Source organism: Dermacentor variabilis, chromosome 6 (genome assembly GCF_050947875.1).
Source record: "Dermacentor variabilis isolate Ectoservices chromosome 6, ASM5094787v1, whole genome shotgun sequence".
NCBI classification, from domain to species: Eukaryota; Metazoa; Arthropoda; class Arachnida; order Ixodida; family Ixodidae; genus Dermacentor; species Dermacentor variabilis.
In genome coordinates, this window is record NC_134573.1 from 57,649,419 (window position 1) to 57,674,452 (window position 25,034).

General features: G+C 48.7%; 1 protein-coding gene across 1 annotated transcript in view; it reads left to right on the top strand.

Moving 5' to 3' along the window:
* Positions 1-25,034, top strand: part of LOC142584799 (NADPH oxidase 4-like) — a 236,538-nt gene that overhangs the window by 126,609 nt on the left and 84,895 nt on the right. The window contains exon 2 of the mRNA XM_075695072.1: positions 9,228-9,323. Coding sequence (XP_075551187.1) covers positions 9,228-9,323 — 96 coding nt within the window. The remainder of the gene's footprint in view (positions 1-9,227; positions 9,324-25,034) is intronic.

Below are 25,034 nucleotides of genomic sequence, written 5' to 3' on the forward strand. Positions count from 1 at the left end.
TTTTTTTTACTGTACGACCAAGTGTGAAGGTTGGCACTGTGCTTTCTTTTCTCCGGACTGCAATTTCTGTCGGGCTGTTCTTCATCGTGCTTCGTAGCCTGTTGCCCTGCGCGTCCACCGTGTCTACGTTAAATATTTTAAGACTCGAGTGCATAAGCATATTACTTCTTGGTCGTGTGTTATGGCTTCATGCTGCACAGAAGGTGCATTGTTAAGGTTTTCTTCTGCTATACTTTCGTCGCAGCTACTTGATGTACCCTAAATCTCGTTCTGTATGCCATGCACGGAAATGCCATTGCTACTCCCATTTTGTTACTTTTCTGTTCTGGAAATGATATTATGTTACATACTTCACTTAATAGTTAACCACACCTAATCAACCTTGAAGAAGGCCGCCGCAAGTTTAAACAATAACGGCAACAAAGATTATGCAGCTTGAGATTGCTGGGACGCATCTTCCCCCTGCAAAACTGAGCGTTTTAATATTTCAGAGGCGTAAATTTCCAATGCGTGAACTCCGTATTGTGTTTTGCGATTTAGCTTACCTGTTTTGAAGAACTTGATAAGGGACACAGTACTTCCTGTTTTCAATAAGAGCAACACGCCCTACTTCAGATACGAAGGTTTCGAGGCGTCGAAGAGCGCAGGCTGCTGTACTTCCTGCTCTTCTCGTGTGCGTCTTTTCTTGCTTTCACTCTAACAATGCGGTCGGTCACAAAAGTTTACCGAACAGAGGATGTGAGAAAAAACTGAATTCGTGCGAAGGTTGCGCGCTAAGTCTACAAATCAATATTTCACTTTCTATATCACTTTTGCGATCTACGTGGTGGCTCTTATTGAGCCACCACGTAGATATGAAAGTTGCAACACACGCCAGTGAAGCAAAAAGAAATATTCGGACCTTAGTTTCGTTCGCGGGTGTGTTGCGTATCACGCGGCCGTCCGAATTTCACTTTCGTCGGACAGTCAGCGTTGGCGTTGTGATCACCGTCATGCAGTCGTACACCGGCTGTTGGGTCATCGTCGACATCGTACTAGTCTAATCGCCTGATTCATGCCTTGGTCGTCGTCATTGCCGTCAGGGCAATCTCATCGTCAAGTCCGCCATTCGTAGCCGCCGTGGTTGCTCAGTGGCTATGGTGTTAGGCTGCTGAGCACGAGGTCGCGGGATCGAATCCCGGCCACGGCGGCCGCATTTCGATGGGGGCGAAATGCGAAAACACCCGTGTACTTAGATTTAGGTGCACGTTAAAGAACCCCAGGTGGTCGAAATTTCCGGAGTCCCCCACTACGGCGTGCCTCATAATCAGAAAGTGGTTTTGGCACGTAAAACCCCATAATTTAATTTTAACGCGATAGCGTTAAGGAGCTCGTGTCGCAGAAAACCCGGTGTCGTCGGCGTCGGCGTCCGCGGCGTTGGCCGTGAGCGATAAATCACGGCAGGCACTTCATAAATAAAAAGCAACTTCCAAGATGGGCTGGGTGGGAATCGAACCAGGGTCTCCGGAGTGTGAGACGGAGACGTTACCACTGAGCCACGAGTTCGATGCTTCGTAGCGGTACAAAAGCGCCTCTAGTGAACGCGGTGTTGCCTTATAAACGAGCTGTTTCTAAGGCTTAGGCGTGCGTCGCTTGCTCAGGCGCACATTTCGTTGTCGCGCCGAACGCTGCGTTGCTCGACGCTCACCGCGTCCGATGCGGGGCGCGTAGTCGCTGCGCCGTAGCCCATTGTCTTACACCCCTTGGCTGGTCCACGGGAACGCTGTCGCGTTCCACTCTTGAAGGCGAAGCTTAAGTGTCCTCCAATTTTTATGCGAAGCATATTACTAGAGCTCAACCCAGCTCCTCAGGCGCGGCGGTGTCGCCTTCAATACCACGTGACACCGTGACGTCACGACAGAGGAGAAACGGGGCTCCAACTCGCGGCGTCGCCTTCAAGGCTGACCACGTGACACCGTGACGTCACGACAGAGGAGAAACGGGGCTCCAACTCGCGCCGTCGCTCGCGGCGGTATATAAGCAGCTGCGCTTGTTTCTAGGTGGCTTTGGCTCAACTCTTGCAAGATGGGCTGGGTGGGAATCGAACCAGGGTCTCCGGAGTGTGAGACGGAGACGCTACCACTGAGCCACGAGTACGATGCTTCAAAGCGGTACAAAAGCGCCTCTAGTGAATGCGGTGTTGCCTTAGAAACGAGCTGTTTCTAAGGCTCAGGCGTGCGTCGCTTGCTCAGGCGCACATTTCGTTGCCGCGCCGAACGCTGCGTTGCTCGACGCTCACCGCGTCCAATGCGGGGCGCGTAGTCGCTGCGCCGTAGCCCATTGTCTTACACCCCTTGGCGGGTCGACGGGAACGCTGTCGCGTTCCACTCTTGAAGGCGAAGCAGAGTAACGCATGAGTTGTTTCTTCGTCTAGCCGAACCAAATATAGCCAAGCAACAGCAGTTCACCAGGCTAAACAGTGGTTCAACAACTAAAATAAAGGCAAGTATGCTTCGCAACCTGGGCTTAACCTTAGCTAAGCCACAGCCATTTTTTTTAAGTCCGCCATTCGGGTGGCTAACATTTTTTACAGCAAATCGGTATATGGTCAGCCGATTCGTACGTCCGTCCATCTGCGGCCTGTATGCCGAAAACTCCTCCGGCGCAACCTCATGCGCAGGCGCAATAAAGAAGAATAAATTGGAGGACGCTTAAGCTTCGCCTTCAAGAGTGGAATGCGACAGCGTTCCCGTCGACCCGCCAAGGGGTGTAAGACAATGCACTACGGCGCAGCGATCACTTACGAGGCGCCCCCGCGTCGGACTTTGCGCCCACCTATTACGCGGTGAGCGTCGAGCAACGCAGCGTTCGGCGCGGCAACGAAACGTGCGCCTGAGCAAGCGGAACGAACCAAAGAACTCGGTGTCTCGGAGGGCGAAACGGTGTACGCCAGCCAAACGTCGTGATCGGCACGGGCAGAGAGATAGACAGATAGTGATCTAAAGAAAGGAAGAACTATTGATTATGCAACCCGTGAGGGAGCATAGCGAGGCGTCGTCAGGGGAGAGGGTGTCCAGGCCGCGACGCGCCTTGCACCGGTCCCCGCACAGCCCCAATGCGCGCGTGGCGCGCCACCTGTCGGGACAGCGCCGTACATCGACAGGAGGGGGTCTTCAGTGTTTGCCGCAAGATGGCTCTGCGTGTGCGGAAAGCGCAGAAGAAATGTAGCGTAAACGCCCTTTGGTACTCCTGTAACTGCGACTTCTGTAAGTTACATGGTTGTAATTACCGATATACAACGCAGTATCAATTTCTACGGCTCGTTTCTAAGGCAACACCGCATTCACTAGAGGCGCTTTTGCACTGCTTTGAAGCATCGAACTCGGGGCTGAGTGGTAGTGTCTCCGTCTCACACTCCGGAGACCCCGGTTCGATTCCCACCGAGCCCATCTTGCAAGTTGTTGCTTATTCCTGAAGTGCCTTCCGGGATTTATCGCTCACGGCCAACGCCGCCGACACCGGCTTTTCTGGGACACAAGCTCTTTAACGCTGTCGCGTTAATACATAAGCGTTATTGGCTCCGCCAGTAGTGACGTCGTTGCTGTCCGTCGCAGCCGAGTGCGCGCGTAGCAGTTTCTCGAGTCATACGTACTCCTGATGAGCAGGCAGCTTTCGATCAGCAACGCCACGAGCAGAACCGAGAACTAGTCTACGCCGTGCCGATGCTGCATCCTGGGCACAAGAACAGGCTCGTGCAGCCGAGCGCAAGCGGCAACTACGTACGGAGGATCCAGTGGCCTACCAATCCATCTTTTAATACACCGTCGGGAATACACCAGTGTTAAAAACCGGGGCCCCACGTTTCAGCTTCGCTGGTTAATCGTCTGTACGGAGTGCTTCGGCGGTGAATTTTTTTTTTACATCTTGGTGAGTGCCTGTTCACCGCTCCTTTCGAGTGAATATCATTGCCCTGTGGCATACAGTGCGGTCGAGAGAATTCGTTCCAAGCGGGTACGCCGTGCGAAATCAGCGGCTATAATTCGTAAACTGAAATATGTGGCGTAAAGAAAATCATTTAATAGCTTAATTAACGTAATTACAGTCATTATTCAATTGAATATTTTGATTTCGCGTAGAAGTAATGGCCGCCTCATCGAGTAATTTATATCAAGGATTAGAATTGTCCTATCTGCCATAGCCAATATATAAGAAATTTGGTGCAGCTAAAAAAAGCGCCTTGTATTTCCGGTGCAGTCTAACTTCTTTTTTTTGCGTGAATTCAATGTAGTACGCGGTGAATTCAACCCTGAACGCGGTCACGTAATAAAAACTCCTGAGATTCAAAGCACGTGCCAGGCATCCGGCTCGCAGCGACAATGAGCTATAACTAGTGACTCCCTCTTTGCGTAATGCCCCCTTGACGTGATCGGGGCCGTATAGACTTCGTCCACTGCGCAGCCAAGCCTTCCGGCTATGCAAGCCGGGCTATAATTTCCTCCTTTTGGCTCTTGTAGGCCTCTTCTCAGCACGTCGCTTCTGATGGTATCGCGATCGCTATCACCAATACCGCTGCAGTGAAGCGGCATCGACAGTACACGGCGTTACTTTACTAAGCGGCTTCTCGTGCAGAAAATTACTGCGCGGGGCCCGACGCCTACTACGCCCAAAGGGAGGAAGATAAGGCCCAACGAACAGCCTACAAAAGGGGCAATGCACAAATGTGGGACTTTCCTGGTGCTTCTGTGCCACGATAGGGCGCAGCTCTATAACAGCAAAAGTGAGGGTCGCTGTGGGCGGCCGATCAGATGACAAAATCGTCTTCCCAGAATATGTGCCAACTGGATGTAGTGAAAGCCACGCAAGGAAGACGATGGTCAGAAATTTTATATTTGTTCACGCTTGTACAGATGCATCTTTGTCGAGGCTGTGCTTTCTAAATAAAGACGTAGAAACTAAAAGTGAACGCCAACGTAGCTTTCATTTGTGTCCTCGTTTTTTTTTTAGGTTGTTCCACAAGATTGACTTCTTTGTTGCTACATGCACAGGCTCAACGCGCATTCTTAACACAGCGGATACAGCAGGGATTCACGAAAATTCTCATTGGCTTTCGTAGTTCAGACCCTAAAAAGGCAACCGCCACTACATTCTGAGCGCAGCAACATTTATAAATTGTCCACATTTTCACAATTGAAAGATCACCGAAGACTCGTGGATTTACATATCTATTTTATTATTTTTTGTGTGCCTTTGAGAATTTACAGTGACCGAATACAAACTTTTACTCAGCGTGGGGCGTCAGGTTACAATATGTTGTGACATCATGAAATCTGGCGTCGCGGTCACGCATTGTTCACTCCTCTATATAGGTAATTTATGGTTCATTCCGATTCATAGGGAAGGCAGCAGAAGACGAATATTCGAAACATTCAAAACTCGCTGGACGCTACCATAATTAACTAAATTATAAAAGATAAATAACGCTGCTTAATTATAAATGTTGACAATGAGTGCATTTACAAACGTCACCCTGCTCATGTTGACATAGACTGCAAGTTTTCAGTTGTTATTGCCCATAAACTAAGTTGTACATATGGCGCTGACCTACGTCGAAGTAGCCTTGAAGTTGGAGTGAGACAAGCAAAACGCTAGAAACCCGGCGCGGAAACCAGTGCAGGAGGGATCACAACGCACTGAATATGAGCACGTTTACAAAGCTTGCCGCCATAAGGTTGTAGGTTCAACATCTATGATTAGCGAATGCTTCCACCTATGGATATGTTACGCAGTAATGTTCTCGACTATCCAAAAGCCCGCGCCACTGAAATATTTGCTGTTTTTTTTTTACAGCGAAGTTGTTTGTGGCTAGGTTTTCGTGGATCTCCGTGGACATGAACCAATTATTTTTCATACGTGGGCCGATCCCGAAGATACAGCGTAGCCGGCCGATGCGCGGCAGAGTTGAGGCATGGCAAACGCACCACCCATACATTGGCCTGAAGATTCTGCAATACCGGGCCGACCCGCGGCGGAAGTGCAGTTCGCTATTAAGGGGCCCGCATTCACAACTTTGCTAGTCACCCTTCTTCACAGAGTAGAAGGGCACTGAACTTTTTTTTGTTTGCAGAACCGTTGCGCGCCGTTGTGCAAACCCTTTTTACATGACCAGTAATGTTCCTTATGAGTTTGGCTTTGTGCTCCGTGTATATGCGAGCACGCTTTTCAAAAATTATTGCAATTGTTTTGGGCAGATCTAGATTACAGCAATGTTGAATGCCTCTGCGTGTCTTTCTTAAACAACATTGCGTGGACAGAAGCAAAGTACAAATGGAGAATCACACGCAGGCGTCGCTTGTATGTGTTTCAATCTGGCGGAGGACAGCGGAAATTTCGTTTCAGGAGTTATACTGACAAATTGAAATATAATAAGGCTGGATTATCTAGCTGTTTGTTTGTACAGGAACGAAAATTAAGTGCAGAAAATAGTAGGTAAAGGAAAAAAAAAACACCGCCCATGCACTCCGTACAGATAGTAAACCAGCGAAGCTGAAATGTGCGGCCCCAATGTTTATCGCTGGGTTAATTCCGATGGTTTATTAAGCTCTTTCTCAATTATTGGTTATGTTATTGTGTTTCTTAATGATGTTAAGCACATGCTTGTCTTGAGTTTATGAGAGTGTTTGTCTGAAATGCCCCACATTTGGCTTCGCGTATCACCATCAAGGAGGGGTGCAGTGAGTGGTTCATTGTCTTAACCGAGCGGGTACTTCAAAGTCAAAGGCCGCACATTTCATTTAATTAAAGACAGTTTCCGTGGTCGGACCGCGAGCGTTTCGCCTAGCGTAAGATATGCGTAAACATTTGTATGCCTACTCAACGAGAAATTTGGCCGTCCGTCACTTAGGACGAATGCAATGGCTCCTACTAACCCCTAAACAACGGCCTATACCCCTGCAGTAGGATTTTTGTAGCCGGACCAGGAATGTTTTGCCTAGTTATATACAGCTTAGCTGTAAAAACTAGCCGCTAAATATTGCCCGTACATGGAAGTTGTCGTCGGTAATAATATTGCGGTAATCGCGAAAGTAAGACATGCAGACGCAAAATAACTGAGAGGCGTGACAGAAAGAAAATTGGCTATGAAAGTTATTACACACAGACGCACACACGCACAAAAAAAGGAATGTCAAACGAAATCATTTCATAACGAGAAGCTACAGGAGGAAATTCGTGCACGGCCACGATGTCTGCGCACAGTGTAGAAACGTGGTATAAGTTGTTGCACAACCGCTGTGGTTGCTCAGTGGTCATGGTGTTGGGCTGCTGAGCATGAGGGCGCGGGATCGTATCCCGGCCACGGCGGCCGCATTTCGATGGGGGCGAAATGCGAAAGCACCCGTGTGCTTAGATTTAGGTGCACGTTAAAGTACCGCAGGTGGTCAAAATTTCCGGAGTCCTCCACTACGGCGTGCCTCATAATCAGAAAGTGGTTTTGGCACGTAAAACCACATATGTCAATTCAAGGCAGTGCAAATTCGTCGTTACTTTCTTCATAAATGGCACCTAGCTTATTAATGACTCATCTTGTATCAACTTCTAGGTTGGAATATGCGTCAGCGTCCGTGTGCTAGTTCACCATGGGGTAGAGTCGTCAAAAAAGATCAACGAGAACTGCGTCAGCTGCCGGTATTATAATCGGGCTATTACGCCAAGTCACAATGCACGTTCTCTCTGAGGAGTACTTGCTCTCTTCGCGTTGCAACTCCAATATGGCGACACTTGTATGGTGATCCTATAGCGACCACATTAGAACGCTTAACGAGCAGGAAGCCAAGCGGCTGGTTATCGTATAACTTAGGCAAGCCTACCTGTTGTAGTGCTTCCGCGACGATGTACAGATATACTCAATTACTCTCACGGTACTTTCCTACTGTATGCGCATGTGTTCCTTCAGGCAATGAAGCGCAGTAAAGGATACCAGACTACAAACATAAAATAGCCAAGACAGTAGTGAAGGGGATGGTCTCGTAGTATCGTTAAAACTGAAAATCAATACCATGATTGCTGGTTTAATTTTGACCACGTGCGGTTCTTTAAAGGGACAGTAAAGATAAAATTATTTCAGCTGTACTGGTAAATTACCCATCTACAATTCCAGAAAAAGACACTGTTTCTGTGCTGTGACAAGTACTGTGACAAGTAGCTCAGTAGTTTTCTATGTAAGTGTGCCACAGCTAATATTGCACTCCCACGTACATCCCATATGACTCGGAGCGGCGCACAGGCGCGTCCACATTACATTGTGCTGTGGTGAAAATGTGATCCGTGTGTGTGCATATAAAAGGAGAAGCGATATGAAAGGAGGTGCATCATTTCCGTTGTAACGTTGTTGTAACGTACATAGCTTGGTGATGGAAGAAACAAAAGAGTTCGTATTTGGTATTGAGTTTGTTGAAGCAGTGAAGAAGTTGGATTACCCGTTTCCAGAACCAGGACCATTGAAGACGAAGCCTGAAAGTGAATAATAAAAAAGGGCTCCAATGTATTTTTTGTTACGTTATTATTCGTTACATTATGAATGACAATTGATATCACTGAAGACGAACTAACCTTTAACCGATCTGCCCTTGTTAACGTCAGAAGTTGGGCTAGTTGTTCTTGCGTAATGGAAAAATGTAAAACTACGATTTGGGACATCGTCTTGGTATGCTCTACGCTTTTTTTCCTTATCGCAAGGTATGCAGTTGCATTTCTATATAATCGGTTAGTATGGTCTTCGTCCAGCTGCAGTGATGAAAGGGTACAATGATAATCTAGATAATTATGGCAGTTCTGTGGCGGTCGCAAAAAAATGAAGGATAATTACATGAAACAAAATTTAGGACCATTTGACGAGCAATGCAAAGGTAAATAATAGCCGAATGCTACAAAAGGAAACACGGTAATATCTTCAGTGTAAGGATAGGATAGGAATAACTTTAATAAAGTGCCGGCAAACGACGATTTAATGAGTCGTGGTAAAATAGCATTTAGCACACGTGTTTTCACACGAAGAGCTGCAGTAAGGCATAAGTTCACATGCTTTGTTGTCCACTTTTCATTTGGTATTTGGATAATACTTAACTTGTTTACCACGTATAATCAATGCTGATGTCTGTCTTCGTTCTGCATGCTTGATTTCACTTTGATGTGCTGTTTTTTTTTTACGCGAAGCTGTAGGTTGCATTCTAAAATGCTTTTTTCCATTTCAGGTCGCATGGATAGGCGCTGTCACGGCCATATTTTTTGCCACCTACTGCACGTACAAATACGAAGAGAAGCACTTCTATTTACGCCAAATACTGGGGGTAAGTTTTTGACATGGCTCATAAATGTGCGTGCGTGTATGTGTGTGTGTGTGTTTGCGCGTGTTTGTAACTCCTTCCCGCCTCTTTATGTCGCGGTTCTATCACACCTGAAAGGCAAACTTGTAAAGAAAATGTGCACTACTTAAACGGTAATTGATTGCTCATGTGTTGTACAGACCTAATTTAGAGTTGCAAAATTTAATTGTAATAATTTGTAGCAGCCGTGTGAGTTGCTTTATGATGTCTGTTCTTGGTATCCCTACGACGACTCCTCGTTGGTCTTTGCAACGAGGAGTCCTTGCTTCCTGAATACCCAGATGGCTACTGCGATATTCTTTTATTCGAAAACAGCTTTTGAAGCAAGGAATTCCAGCTACGATAACAGAACGCACTATATATATACTACAATGCCTGTTGCTACGCGCTAATAATAAATGTTTTAATTCATTGCAGAGTTTCAAGGAGAAAACGTACATTATGTATTAATGCAACGTTCGCAACCGTCCCAAGGTGATGGCTCACATTGCCAATTTGGAGATGGTTGGCTCCTTATAAAAATGCGACTAATAATGCTACAGAGGAGTGTGATGAGTAGCTTTCACATTTTACCGTGATACTAGCCCTCTTTCAGCAAATAAATAGAAAGACACATCACACTTTCATGTAAAAAGTAGTCTCTTGAAAAATTACATGTACTAGGAGAAAGAAAGAGAGAGAAAACTTTAATGAGAACCAGCAGTTGAGGCACCTGGGCCTAGGCCTCCCACGATGGGACGTCGAGGTCTTGCCTCTTCGCCACTTCGTAGGCCTGCTGGGTCGCCCAGAGTTGGTCGTCGAGATAGGAGCTGCGCAGGGCGGCGTGCCATCTCGACGAGAGGGTCACGGGATTAAGGTCTGCGTGCTGATGCTTGCACTCCTATAGCATGTGATTGAGTTTTACAGATCTTGCACGTCCGGCTCGGGTAGATGTCGGGGTATATGATGTGACAGCGTGTGAGGGAGGGGTATGTATTGGTCTGTACTATGAGAAATATTTTTTTTCGCTAAGATTTCAAGCAACCGAGGCAAACTCGCGATCATGTTGTTTGCTGAGATTTAGCATGTATCAGCAACACATTTCGTCGAACGCATGGCGTCCTCTGTACATGGCTTGCCATACAAGCGTTAAAATGCGAAGACAGAGTAGAGGACAGTTAAGGGCATCATGATATTTTCTTGGGTCATTCAGGCAGAGATATTGCTACGTGTAGCTGAAGCCGAACGCTATTTACAATTTATTTACAGGGAAGCTAACGGAGGCCAAAGTGGCGACGCTATATCAAGCCGGCACACACCTCGTATTCGTCCTCCTCAGTGCAGCCACACTGTGGCGGCTGTTCCATAGCATCACCCCCGGCTGTAGATGTACCGTCCCAGTGCTTAATCTACACATCCGTGGTGAAAGGTGTGTGGTATAGTTTTAGTCTCGCCACGTGAACGATGTCACTTGCAGCTGACGATGACGCTCTGAGGTCGGCGGGAATGATTTCATACGTGACATCAGTCACTTGTCTTACCACACGGTAAGGGCCAGTGTAGCGCGACAGCAGCTTTTCGGAAAGGCCCACACGTCGAATGGGTGACCAGAGAAGCACAAGAGAACCCGGAGAAATGTGCACGTCGCGATGGTGGCAATCATAGAGGCGTCTCTGATGCTCCTGCGAGGCCTCGAGACGGGTGCGGGCGAGCTGGCGCGCGTGGTCGGCGTGTGCGATCGCGTCGCGGGCGTTTTCAGTCGTTCCGTAGCAATATGTTGTATATTGACATGCATCTCATTCCATATGTCGTCGATGCACAGCTGCTGTGGTAACTGACGCGGGCGTACTTGTCGTGTATACTGAATATAACGAGCCTTAAATGATCTTTACACAGTGTACAAGGAACGCTAAAGTGAAACAATAAATCAGTTGAGCCAAATAAAGCATTGCTTGAGAACCCTGCAGGCAGTCATTTCAAAACAATAGTTTGATTATTAGATGAGAAAAGGAAAGGTCATCAAGGAAAGATCGAATACCTGACGTCAGTGTGACGTCAAGGATACGACCCTGACGTCACCCTAGAAGATGTAATTAAAATCCATGACGTAACAGCGACCAGGTGCGGGAACTTCAAGGAGGCATCGCCACCCATCTTTCGTTCTTGCGCTTTTTCTGGTTTACCAAGCGTCTTATCGTCGTTAGGGTGGTGTTTTTGGTATCATAGAAAGGTAATTTACTGATGCAGAAGAAATCTTTTGTCTCTTTAGTGTCCCTTTAAAGCACAATATTGTTACGGTGAAGGGAAGGAAAAAGTTGAATTGGGGCTAGAGGTAGACGAAGTCTGGCAGTTGCCTGAACGCCATATAGCCATATACGTCAGTTGTAAATATACCTTATTTTAAACTCGTGGGCCTGCTTTCTTCCTGCAACAATATTAAAAGCTGCTGTTAATCGGCTTGTGGCTTGCTTTTGTTACGGAAATGCATCGTGAATGAGTTTGAAAGTTAGAACGACTAAAACGGAAGATCGCGGCTGAGTGTCGTGAATTAAGCGAAGATAAAAATTTTTTCAATAGATATTGCCACGAGACAGTGACCCGGCTTTTACTGTCGGCCGGACGAAAACGACGGCGACGAAGTGCCCAGGGGCACGCGCGAAAGCCTTGTGTCAGTCGCCATTGCTTGTGGCTCTTGAAACACTGTATATAGTATTAATCTGTGCACAGACGTTATCCCCGTAACATCTTTTTTGATGGAGGTGTGTAAACCTGACGGTGTGCCCGCTCCGTGAACTAACCACGGAACTTCGCAGCGGACGCCGTCTGTGCTGCTCCGCGATGACCACCAAAGGGATGACGGTGCAGGAGCCACCAGCTCCTGTGAATCTGTTAAACTCACCAGAACCGGGAACCTTTTCTAGCATGGATGGCTTGGACGTCGAAGTGTAAATCTACATGTACGAGCGCGTCAGCGACCACAACAGGTGGGACCTCACGCTGATGCCAACCAACGTGATTTTTCCACCTGAAAGGAACGGCAAGAGTGTGGTACCAGATGCGCGAAAAAGATCTTACAAGTTGGGGCGCTTGCAAGGCTAAGCTCCGTGAGTTCGGCAGATCATTTGGCCGTCAGCAGGCCACTAAAAAGGAGCTGGGATCCCGCGTCCAGACGACCACTGACTCGTACATTTTGTACATACAGCACGTACTGGGCCTTTGTCGAAAAGCTGACGTAGAAATGACCGAATCAGACAAGATTTCGCACAGTTTGAAAGGAATAGCCGACGACGCGTTTAATCTACTTGCATTCAAGGACTCTACGACGGTCGACGCCATAGTTAAGAATTGTCAATGTTTTTAACAAGCGCAGAACCGCCGCATCGCCTGCGAGTTCCTTCGGCTGCCTATCACAGCCGCCATATCATCATGTGAGGACCCACCGATGTCTGCGCACTCTACACCGTCGGAAGATGTAACTTGCATTGTCTGTCGCGAATTTGAAGCAATAGCTCCTACAGCCGTCCGTCCAGACGTTCAGTCAGCTAACCTGTCCGTGTCGCCCATACAAGCAGTCGTCCGCCAGGAGTTTGCGAAGCTGGCTTTATAATCAGCCGTTTGTTCCATCCGTGCACCTGAACGTACACCTGCTAATTCCACCCAAAGACAGGTCTACTCTTTGCGCTGCAGAAACCCGGCTGACGGGAGAACGGCAGACGACCGACCCATATGTTTTAACTGCTCGCGCGTTGGACACGTTGCCCGTCGCTGCCGTAGTATCTGGTCATCACCTTCAAACTGGACAACTCGATTTTGGCATTATACTGGAGGTAACATTCGAAGTTTTTCCCTTGCTCTGCTCCACATACTTCCGATGCTGCCGTTCCACACTCCAGGTTTAGCCGCACACCGTACACACAAGGCCGTCGCTGTCGACACGACCATGCCGCTCCTCGTCCCCTGCGCTACACTTCGTAAAGCTAAGTTGTGCAGCTCCCGGAGGTGATGCTGCATCAGTGACCCGGTATACAAATCTGTCAGCGAACTTGCCACAATTTCATTCTTTCCTTCCCTCCTCTCTCTCCCTGTGATCCTTGCTTTCCCCTTTCCCATTCCCCCGGTGTAGGGTAGCCAACCGGACGTTATTCTGGTTAACCTCCCTGCCTTCTTCTTTTCTCTTTCCTCCTCCTCCTCCTCCCTGTGTTGACTATACCTAGGCGCCAGAACCTTCTGGACATTCAAGTGGACGACGTTACCGTCATAGCCCTCGTAGGCACCGGAGCGCATATTTCAATAATGAGTGCGGCTCTCCATAGTCACTTTCCCAAAGTTATTACGCCTGCTATTCAGAACACAGTGCGGGTCGCTGATGGTAGCACGTCTGCGGTTTTTGGAATGTGCACTGCCAAGTGTGCACTGCTGTCCATCGGATTACGGTTTTGTTCGCCGTGCTTGCGTAGTGTCGTGACGACGTGATCCTCGGCCTAGACTTTAGACGCACTTCGGCATTATCGACTGCTTTTCAAGTGTGCTTCAAATGGAACTCCCTTTTTACGCCCAAGCAATATCCGACACTGCAAGTCGCTTATGTTGCCTAGAGTTCCTTCATCTGCCAAGGCAAGACAACGTTGTTCCCCCATTCTCGACGTAGTCATGACGCATTCTGTCGTCCCGCACACTGTGGTAACCGTACGGGAAAACAAAACATGCCTACCTGTTTTGAACTTTGGACGTTCTACGCATGTGCTCACTGCCGGTATTGCTCTTGCCACGATGTCGTTGCAAGGATGCGACATTTCTGCGTTAGCCGTCCATGGCTGTCGCAGTGTTTTCGGCTCTCTCACAGCCATCGTGTCGCCATGGCCCGATTTCGAAAAATGATATCTGCAGATCTCCCGCTTACGCAAGCAGACGATCTTCGTCGGGTCTTGCTGTCGTATGCCGATATCTTTGATCTCAAAAATCGCCCTTTAGGCGAATCATGAGCGCTTCAGCACATCATCCACCCTGGCGACGCTAAATCGGTTCACCGGAGTTCTTATCGCGTTTCCGCCGCGGAACGCGCCATAATCCAAAAAAGAGGTCGACAAAATGCTGGACAGGGACAACATCAAACCGTCCTCTAGCCCATGGGCCGCTCCTGTAGTGCTGGTGAAGAACAAAACTTGGCGCTTTTATGTTGATTATCGACACCGCAACAAGATAACGAAGAAAGGTTTACCCCTTCCCCCGTGTAGACGACGCACTAGACTATCTTAACGGCGCCCAATATTTCTCGCCTATGAACCTTCGCTCAGGTTATTGGAAGATTGCTGTTGACCCATTGGACCACGAAAACCCGCATTCGTAACTCCAGATGGCCTCTACTACTTTGAAGTCATGCCTTTCGGTCATTGGAATGTGCCAGCCACATTTTAGCGTACGATGGGTTCCCTTCTTCGTGGCTTGAAATGGTCAACCTGCTTGTGCTACCTTGATGATGTAATACTTTTTTCGCCAACATTTTACAGCCATCCTCAGTGCCTCTCTGCAATGCTCGACGTATTCCGCAATGCCGGCCACCAGCTGAGCGCCTCAACATGCCGTTTCAGACGCCGTGAAATAACAGTAATTGGAAATCTCGTCAACGTGGCGGATCTTTAGCTTGATCCTGAAAAAGTTGCGCCGCGAAGAATTTTTCCGTCCCTTGTTCTGCTAAAAATGTACAAAGCGTCATTGGATTGTGTTGATTTCTGCTGTATCATCCGTAATTTCGCCGACATTGCGTGTCCCCTTACTGCGGCCCTCAAGAAGTACGTTGATTTTACACGGGGCTCGCCCCAAGCTGCTGCCTTTTCGACGCTTATCGGTGCCTTCAGGACTTCTCATATTTTTGCGCATTTTCATCTGATTGCGCCGACAGAAATTCGCACAGATGCCAGCGGCCATGGAATCGGTGCCGTCCTCGCTCAGCGTCAGGGCGGACACGACTGCGTTATAGCTTACGCCAGCCGCCCCTTGTCTACTGCAGACAAGAGTTACTCAATTACAGAGCGAGAGTCTCTTGCTTTTGTCTGGGCTGTCGCCAAATTTCGTCCCTACCTGTTTGGGCGCACCTTTAGCGTCGTAACTGATCATTATGCCCTCTGTTGTCTTTTTTCGCTCAAAGACACTACAGGCCGCCTTGGTCGTCGGGCTCTTCGCCTGGAAGAATACTCGCTTTCGGTAGTACACAAGATCGCTGAGGTTCATAAAGATGCCGACTGCTTATAACGGCATCCCGTGGATTCCTCTGATGTGCACAAGCCTGCGATGCCTGCGTCTTGTCTATCTCGGACTTCGTTAATATACGGGATGAACAACGCCGTGACTCGGATTTACGTTGTATCATTGACAGTCTTAGCTCTGCGACACTCGACCCTTCACTTTTTCTGCCTTCACGATGGCACCTTATACCCCTACAGTATGCATCCTGACGGCCCTGAACGCCTCCTCGTTGTGCTTGCCCCATTTGCAGTCAGCTGTCCTGTGTCAGCTTCACGATGAGGCCACTGCTAGTCACCTTGGTGTCACCCGCACTTATGATCGCGTCAGGCGTCAGTTCTAGCCTAGCCTATACCGCTGCCTGCAACGCTGCGTCGCTAGCTGCGACCAATGCTAGCGCCGCAAGCAACCCGCTATGCTTTCTGCCGGTCTGCTTCAACCTACCGGCGCGGCCTTCTTGGGCCCCCTTTTCAACATCGACATCAGGCAATAAGTGTGTCGCTGTCGCTACAGACTACGCGACGCAATACGCCGTTAACCGCGCCATCCCAATGAGCTGCGCTACGGATGTCGCCGACTTTTTTCTTCTTACATCTTGCGTCATGGGGCTCCTCGACAGCTTCTGACTGATCATGGTCGTTAATTTTGTCTCGCATCATCGAGGACATCCTTCGTTCATGCTCTACCTGCCACAAGCTCACAAATGCTTATCACCCACAAGCGAATGGACTCAGAGAGCGCCTGAACCGAATTCTTTTAATAAACGTCTTCGCCGACCACCGCGATTAGGACGCTACTTCGCCGTATGTTGCTTTCGCCTACAACTCCTCCAGGCATGACACCACTGGTTACTCACAGTTTGACCTTCTGTATAGGCGCGAACCTTCTCTGCCTCTCGATACTTCCCGCTGCTCTAAGCGCATCCACTACGTATGCTTGCGATGCCATAGCGCGTGCCGAAACATGTCCCCAGATTTCTTACGAACGGCTCACAGTGCCCCAGGCTTCCCCAGAAGCCCTGCATGACAGTCGTCACAGAGACGTTTGTTAATCCCCAGGTGCCTTTGTGCTAATGTGGTCTCCGTCCCGCCGCACCGGTCTCTCCGAGAACGTATTGTCCCGCTAGGACGGTCCTTAAAGGGCTCTACGTCGCCACCGACGTTACTACGAACTCGATCCTGTCGTCGAGTCACCACCGTATTCGCCACCACCCTCTGCTATCGTGCACGTTGTGTGACTTAAGCCGTATGTAACAGGCCCTTTGGTACGTCATGAGAAGCACCGGGACGGCGCACTCCCCCCGGGGCGGGGGGAGAGGGGTAGTGCCACGAAATAGTAAACTAGCTGTTACTGTCGGTCGGACGAAGACGACGGTGACGAAGTGGCCAGGGGCACGCGCTAGAGCCTTGCATTATTCACCGCTGCTTGTACCTGTTGTAACCTTGTATATAGCAACCACTTGTAAATATGTTATACGTGTGTATATATATATATATATATATATATGTATAGTTAGTTGTGATAGTTGTGAATTTCTTCATATTGAGATATTTACTTCTTTATCGGGTGACCGTGTTTCACCGTCTAACAAATCTCATCGCTCAGCGCAGGACCTGCCTGCATGTATCGGAAGTCTGTATAATGTTATCGATGGTTCTATCCATTGTCGTTTTTTACCGAACCTTGTGTAACCTGATCGTATGCGCGACGGGAATTGTGTAGAACTTTCTGGAAGACACGCGGCCACCAGCTATTACTCTGGAACCTTCGAGTGCTCATGTATAAAAGCCGACGCGCTCGACACGCTGATCAGATTTTCGACGATCGCCGACTGTGTTCGCCAATATCATTGTGCTGTGAGTGTCGCCGGTTTTTGTGGGCACAGGTTAGCCCAATAAAAGTTAGTTTGATCATTCACAGTATTGCTACTGTGTTCTATAGCGTCACTAGTACGTGACATCTGGTGGAGGTGCTTTGCGTTCATGCACCGAGCGCCCCATACTAGCTGTGGACGCCCCCGACTAGAAAGAGACACCAACATTGTCCCGGGAAATCTCGCAAGCCACAGACTAAGACACGTGCTCCTGAAACACGGACTACAACCTGAGATAAACAAGAAGATCCTGGCCAAGTCTACAATCCCTATGCCAGCCCCAGCGTCGTCCATCATGCTGAAACAGCCCAGGGAGCCACAGAACATCTGTAGATATACGTTTCATTACCCGTATAACTGGCTCGAAACATACGAAAGGGTGGCTGCAATAATCAACTCGAACTCCTACGACAAGCTGCGCCATGTGCACTTTGCCTTAGAAGACGCCTCCAGGACGTGGTTTGGAAACCGAGGATGGACCCTGACTACATGGGACCTGTTCTGCAACGGCTTCCTGCAGACACTCACGAGCGTCTTGTGCAAAGCGCTAGCCGAAGCTCTACTGGAAACCTGCATGCAACTGCCGAACGAGAACATCGTGATCTTTGCGGAGGAAATGACTTGCCTTTTCCGCCACGCCGACCCGGACATGTCTGAGGAAAAACACGTTTGGTTCTTGCTGCGGGGTGTGAATGAACGACTATTCGCCGGATTTATGCGCAACCCGCCCAGTACTATCGTTGAATTTCTTTCACAGACTACCTCAATCGAGAAAATGCTTGAAATGCCCACCAGGCAATACAACCGCCGTGCGCTGACAACAAACTATGCCGCAGTTAAAGCGCTAGGCTCCGATGACCTGCGCGGGACGATCAGAGTTGTCGTACAGGAAGAGCTGCAAAGGTTATGCCCTAGGCCGCAGCCCCAGGTGACCTCGCTCACCGACTTTGTTAAAGAATAGCTTCAGCGCTCACTGCACGCACCAGAAGCTCCTGCATCGCCGCAACCCTAAGCGGCAGTGATGATGTTCCTTTAGGGCTGGTCAAGAAGAACAAAACCTGGCGTTTTTGTGATTATTATCTCCACTCCAACAAGATAACGAAGAAAGGTTTATCCTTTGCCCCGTCTTCAAAGTCCCCTTCAGCGGTCGTGCCAGAGCTCTGTAACGCCGCAATTCAGTCGTCAACTGCCGCCGCCGCCAGCACGCCCGCCCGTCCGCCAGCCCAGCTACCCTAGGAAGACGGACGTTTGGCACGCCCCCGAGCACCTGCATGCTGCTATCACTGCGGGGTAACCGGAAAGCTCCACCACCAATGCCCATATCGCGAAATGCGACTAGGAGGGTTCCCCGTCAATGCGCCGCTCCCGAAGGAAGGTGAACGCCCTCGCGATATCGCCGACTACCTTGCCGTCAGTGGAGCACTCGATGAGTGTCCCGTTCGCCGTCACCGGGCCGCTACCTGTCGCCGCAGCGCCGACCATACACTGGCCCAGCCTGGAGCCGGTCCGTCAGCCGATATCCGGAAAACTAAAAGCAGCAGTGCGGTTGCTGTTTGTCGCAATGACGAAGATCCTCGGTCGTCAACGAAGACGCCGGAGAGACTATCTCGATGACATAACAACGACACGCCGCCATCCCAATGAAGCCTGGAAGCAAAGAACGCACCGACCAAGGACCTGATGACGCGACGTACCAGCCACACGTCAACGCGACGCAGCCGTGATCGCACGCCAAGACCTAACTGCAAAAGGGCCACCGACCTCGACGTGTTGCTTGACGGCCATGCAGTCACCGCGTTAGTAGACACAGGAGCCCACTACTCCGTCATGCGTGGATCCGTCGCCGCCCAGTTGAAGAAAATTAAAGCTATGTGGGAAAGCCCCAAAATTCGTACCGCTGAAGGACACTCAATAATGCCGTCTGGAGCCTGCATAACAAGAATTACCATTCACGACCGAGCCTACCCTGCAACCTTCGTTATCCTAACAGTGTTGACGAGACGTCATTGTCGGCATGTACTTCCTGAACGAACATGGTACAATCATTTACTTCTGAGCTGAACTTACCCGAGCAATGGAGTGAAATGGGGACAGAATAAGGGGGAAGAAGGAATGAAATTGTGTACTTGTATTATGCCTTGTTCAAGGTAATTATACAGTGGTCCGCATAAAAGCATCGATGCTTCCGCGGACTACATGTTATTTATTGTTTGTGGCTCATATAAAAATTTAATTTTGCTATTGTACTTTTTTCGCTATTGTTTCCTCTGTTCTTAGAGCAGAAGACTGTGTCAGTCGAGCCATAGCACTGCCCAGTCCTGCTTTGGCGGACTGACGAGCTATTAGATTTTTGTATCTTATGCTCTAATAAAGAAAGAAAAAAGTCGAAGTCGATAACACTATCCGAAGACCCAGCGATACCGCCGGAGAGGGCTCATGGTCACTGTGCCTTGAATGTGCTCGAAGATCAAGTCAGCATGCCGCCTCGCTCCAGCATTGTCATTTCCGTCGGCACCTAAGCACGCGCACACCTTGAAATCGTCATCGAGGGCGAGCAACGTCTACTGCTCGGCCGTGAAATTCGTGTCGCAAAAGGGATCGCTCGACTGCACGGAGGAAAAACGAAAGTGTTGCTGACAACCTTCAGCCAGGAGTTCAAGCACATCAACAAGGGCACGACGATTGCGTACATCGAGGAAAGTATATAAACCAGCAATACGTTTCTCCTCTCGGATTTCGCCGCATCTGCACCGACGACCACATTTCCCGAACCAGACTACGACATAATTCCAAGTCTCGCTAGGATTAAGCAGCAACAGCTCAAAAAACTGCTCCGACGGTACAAAGACTGTTTTGCGACGCCATCGAGGATTCGACAAGCACCAGTCGCAAAGCATCGTATAATAATCGAAGAGTGCGATCGACCACTCGGCCAGAGCCCTTACCGAGTTTCGACGCGAGAACGTGAAGCTATAGGACAACAAGTCGACGAAATGCTGCGCGACGACATCATCCAGCCGTCGAAAAGCCCGTGGTCATCTCCTGTTTTTTTGGTGAAGGAAAAGGACGAAACCCTACGTTTCTGCGTCCATTATCGTCGACTGAACAAGATGACTAAGAAGGACGTATACTCCGTCCCACGGATAGACGACGCATTGGATCGGCTGTGCAGCGCTAAATACTTCTCGTCGATGGATCTCAATTCTGGCCGCTGGCAAATAAAAGTCGACGACGGAGATCGCGAAGACCGTGCCTTCATCGCATCAGACGGTCTCTACGAGTTCAAGGTCATGCCATTCGGACTGTGCTCGGCGCTTGCAACGTTCCAGCTCGTGATGGACACAGTGTTAGAGGGTTGAAATGGCAGACCTGTCTCGTCTACTTAGGTGACGTCGTATCAGCCGGGAATTTCGACGATCACCTCAGGCGGCTAGGACAATGCTAAATGCCATCAAATCATGAGGGCTTACTCTGAAGCCAAAGAAGTGCCGCCTGGCTTACTACGAACTTCTGTTTTTGGACCAAATCATCAGTAATTGTGGAGTCTGCCCTGATCCGCAGGAGACATCTGCCGTCGCTAACTTCCCACAGTCCACCGAAAACAAGGGACTGCGCAGATTCCTTGGTTTGTGTGCCTATTACAGACGCTTCAAGAACGTTTCGCGCATCGCTGAGCCTTTAACTTCTCTCACGAAATCAGACTGATTTCAAATGGGAAGCGTCGCAAGCGCCGAAGCCTTCCAAGAGCTTAAACAGCGCCTGCAGTCACCACCAGTGCTCGCCCACTTCGACGAAGGTGCAGGCACCGTAATCCACACCGACGCAAGTAGCCTAGGCCTCGGCGCCGTCCTAGTCCAAATGAAAGAAGCATTTGCAAGGCTCATTGGTTACGTTATTCGGTCGCTGTCGAAAGCGTAAAACAAATATTGTACGACAGGAAAAGAATGCCTTGCCATCATTTCGACTACCACAATATTCCGATCTTACCTTTATGGCAGGCCGTTTAAAGTCGTATGCGACTACCACGTCTTGGGTTGGCTCATAAATTTGAGGGACCTTACAGGACGCCTCGCACGATCCAGTCTGATACTTCAGGAATTTGACAAAATCGTCGTCTACTAATCCGGATGAAAGCACTCGGATGCCTACTGCCTATCACGCGCCCCCATCTGCCCGCCGCCGGAATACGGCGATGATGACGACGCCTTCTTAGGAACAATAAGTGCGGAAGACTTCGCAACGAGCAGACCCGGAGCCAAAAACCTCATCGAGTATTTGGAAGGCAACACCGACGTTGTCCCTAGAGCATTTAGGCGAGAATTGTCTTCGTTTTCGTTAGAAAAGGACGTCATCGTAAATAACTTCTTACTACTACGCGCCAACTACCTTCTTGTTGTTCCCTCAGCACGGCGTCCAGAATTAGTGCATGCCCTACATGACGATTTGACCGCTCGACACCTCGGACTCTCCCGGACGATCTTGATGATACAGGAAAGGTATTACTGGCCAAACATGACGTCCGACGTCGCCCGTTACGTCGATACTTGCCGAAACTGTCAGCGACGCAAGACACTACCGACAAGACCAGCGGCATTACTACAGCCGATTGAGCCTCCTCGACGACCATTTCAGCAGATAAAGTTGAATTTGGTGGGACCCTTTCCGACGTCAACTTCTGGATATAAGTGAATCGTTGTGGCTACTGACTACTTTACCCGACACGCCGAAACTAAAGGTCTGCCTAAAGGTAGTGTGGGCAAAGTGGCTAAGTTTTTCATCGAGAACATCTTGCTGCGACATGGTACCCCAGAACTCCTCATCATCGACAGAGGAGTGGCCTAGGCTACAGAGCTCACCCAAGCCATTTTTCCTTTTCAGTACAGCCAGACGAGCCACAGGAATACTGCCTACCACCCACAGACGACTCGTCTTAGTGGATCTCAGTGATCCAGTGAGCTGAACAAGACCCTCGCCGACATGCTTGACGTCGAATGCCGTCCTGCCATACGTAACCTTCGCTTACAACACGGCGGGGCGAGAAACAATACACAGCACGCCGTTGAAGCTGTTTTACGGGAGGAACCCTACGACGATTCTCGATGCCATGCTGCCGCACGTTACCGACGAAGAGAATCTCGACGGCACCACATATCTCCAGCGCGCCGAAGAAGCCCGACAGCTCGCCCGCTTGCACAGCAAGAACCAGCAGAGAACGAATAGCCGACACTATAATCTTCGACGACGCGGCGTGGAGTACCAGTCCGGCGACCGCGTTTGGGTCTTGATTCCGATACGCCGACGAGGACTTAGCGAGAAACTGTTGCGCCGTTATTGCAGACCCTACAAGATCATCCGACGCATTGGTGCACTATAATACTAGGTCGTGCAAGACATCATTTCGCAATCACAGGAACGCCGCGCACTACCTGAAGTCGTCGACACGGTGAGCCTTAAGCCTTTCAACGCCCGCAGACAAACTTATGTACTTAGCTTCCTTTTTATTTCGATGTTGTTCTTTCTTCGTTATTATGGTTTGTTCGTTTTCGCTTTCGTGTTTGTAGCATCGGGACGACGCTTTCTAAGAGGGGGGTATTGACACGTGCACTTCTTTATCTTTAGCGGGTGACCGCGTTTCACCGTCAAACAAATGTCATTGCTCAGCGCAGGACACGCCCGCATGTTACGGAACCTTTTCGAATGTTATCCATGGTTCTATCCGTTGTCTGTTGTCACCAAACCTTGTGTAACCTGATAGTATGCGCGAAGCCGCTCGTGTAGTACTTTCTGGAAGAGCCGCAACCACTAGCGATTATTCTGAAACCTTCGATCGCCGACTATGTTTGCCGCTATCGTTGTGCAATGAGTGCAGCCTGCTTTCATGGGCAAAGGTTGGCCCAATAAAAGTTAGTTTAGTCATTCACGGTATTATCAGGGTGAGGAAACTCCCTATACCTCCTCCGGACACCGCCGCTTCTACCACTGGCGGTTGCAGGATATCGAACGGCAATTAATTCAGAAACAAAACAATGCCTCCATGACGTCCCTTATGAGGTCAGAAAATAGAAATAGAGTGTGCGCCGCCGGGAGCAGTAGGCTTGCCGCGAAGCGCTCGTTTCCCACATGGAGACGATCAGCCGCCGAGCTAAGCCTCACTCGGACTCCGCCACTCCGCCGGTACCGCCGGCGACGTCAGCCGTTAACATAGAAGTAACGGTTGAAGGCCACACCGTAACCGCACAAGAGCTCCAGTCAGACGATTGGACACCTGTTTCACATACAGCCTATCAGTGGCGTAGCCAGAAATCTCGCTCGGGGGGGGGGCGGGGGGCGGCTCACAATGCAGCTCGGCCTCCTCCTAAGAGGAAACGAAACATTAGGTCTGATGCTCCTATCTAAATACATGTAGAAGGCGAATTCGTTTTTCTAGGCAACCACATCACCAAATTTGATGAGGTTTGTTGCATTTAAAAGAAAAACTTATATTCTAGTGATTGTTTGTTTCGAATTTTAGATTTAAGCCGTCAATGTTTTATTGAAAAGTGGCAAAAATCAAAAATTTTCAGAAAACGAAACAGTGAAGTTTACAACTCTGTAAATGAGCAATGAAAATTGATATCACAATTATGTGAATTGCACAAAATAGTACATCTACAGCGGACAAAATTGATGTTACACATGTATCTAAAGAAATTAAGTCTTATGGAAATACGGCTTATGCAGAACCTTTGTACATAACATAACCAATTCACATAAGATACAAATAGACATATCGAATTTGTTCGCTTTAAATGGCGTAATGGATGCCGTTTACAGAACCGGGATGTCTGTTCTTAATGCAGAGCTATTAATTTGTAAACTTCATGCTTCTATTTTTTTTCGGAATTTCGAATATTTCAAACTATTTTAAACAAAGTTCGGGCCCTAAATCAAAATTCGGCTTCCAACAGGCACTAGAATTTACCTTCCTCTCTCAAATGCTACAAATTTCATTAAAACGATTCAGAAGTTATCTCAAAAAAGCATTTCTGCGTTTTACATGTATCTGGATAGGCCGCGTCGGAGTTGGGCCCGAGCTAAAGCTTTCTCTTAAACAATTTGCCTAGGGATCAAATACATGAATAATAACTTCATTGCCATTGCCAAAGATGCTACAAACGAATTCTTGATCGCTACGCACTGTCAATACAAGTAAAATATGTATTTTTTCATAAAATATAATACTCGTGTGTGCCGAAAATTGTTCCCAACATAACTGATGCCAATGCTTCCATGTTTTTTGTCTATTTTGTAAGTAAAGAAAAATATCACACGAACTTTGGAACTACATCAGTTGGAAACCAGCAAAGCAGTGCATGGCGCTCATATGAAAAATGTAAAGGCCATGAAATTAACAAGTTGAGGACAAAAATGTTAATGAAACTTTGTCATTCAAGATCCTTGTTTACATTCTCGTATATATGCAACGGCCAGTGGAAGATCTCAATGACGCTGTCATTTGTTCCAATGTTACGCAGGAGCAGCTGTCACCAGTCGTGTATCGTGAGTATCGCGAGGTTACGTTTCATTGAAATTATAGTCGCAAC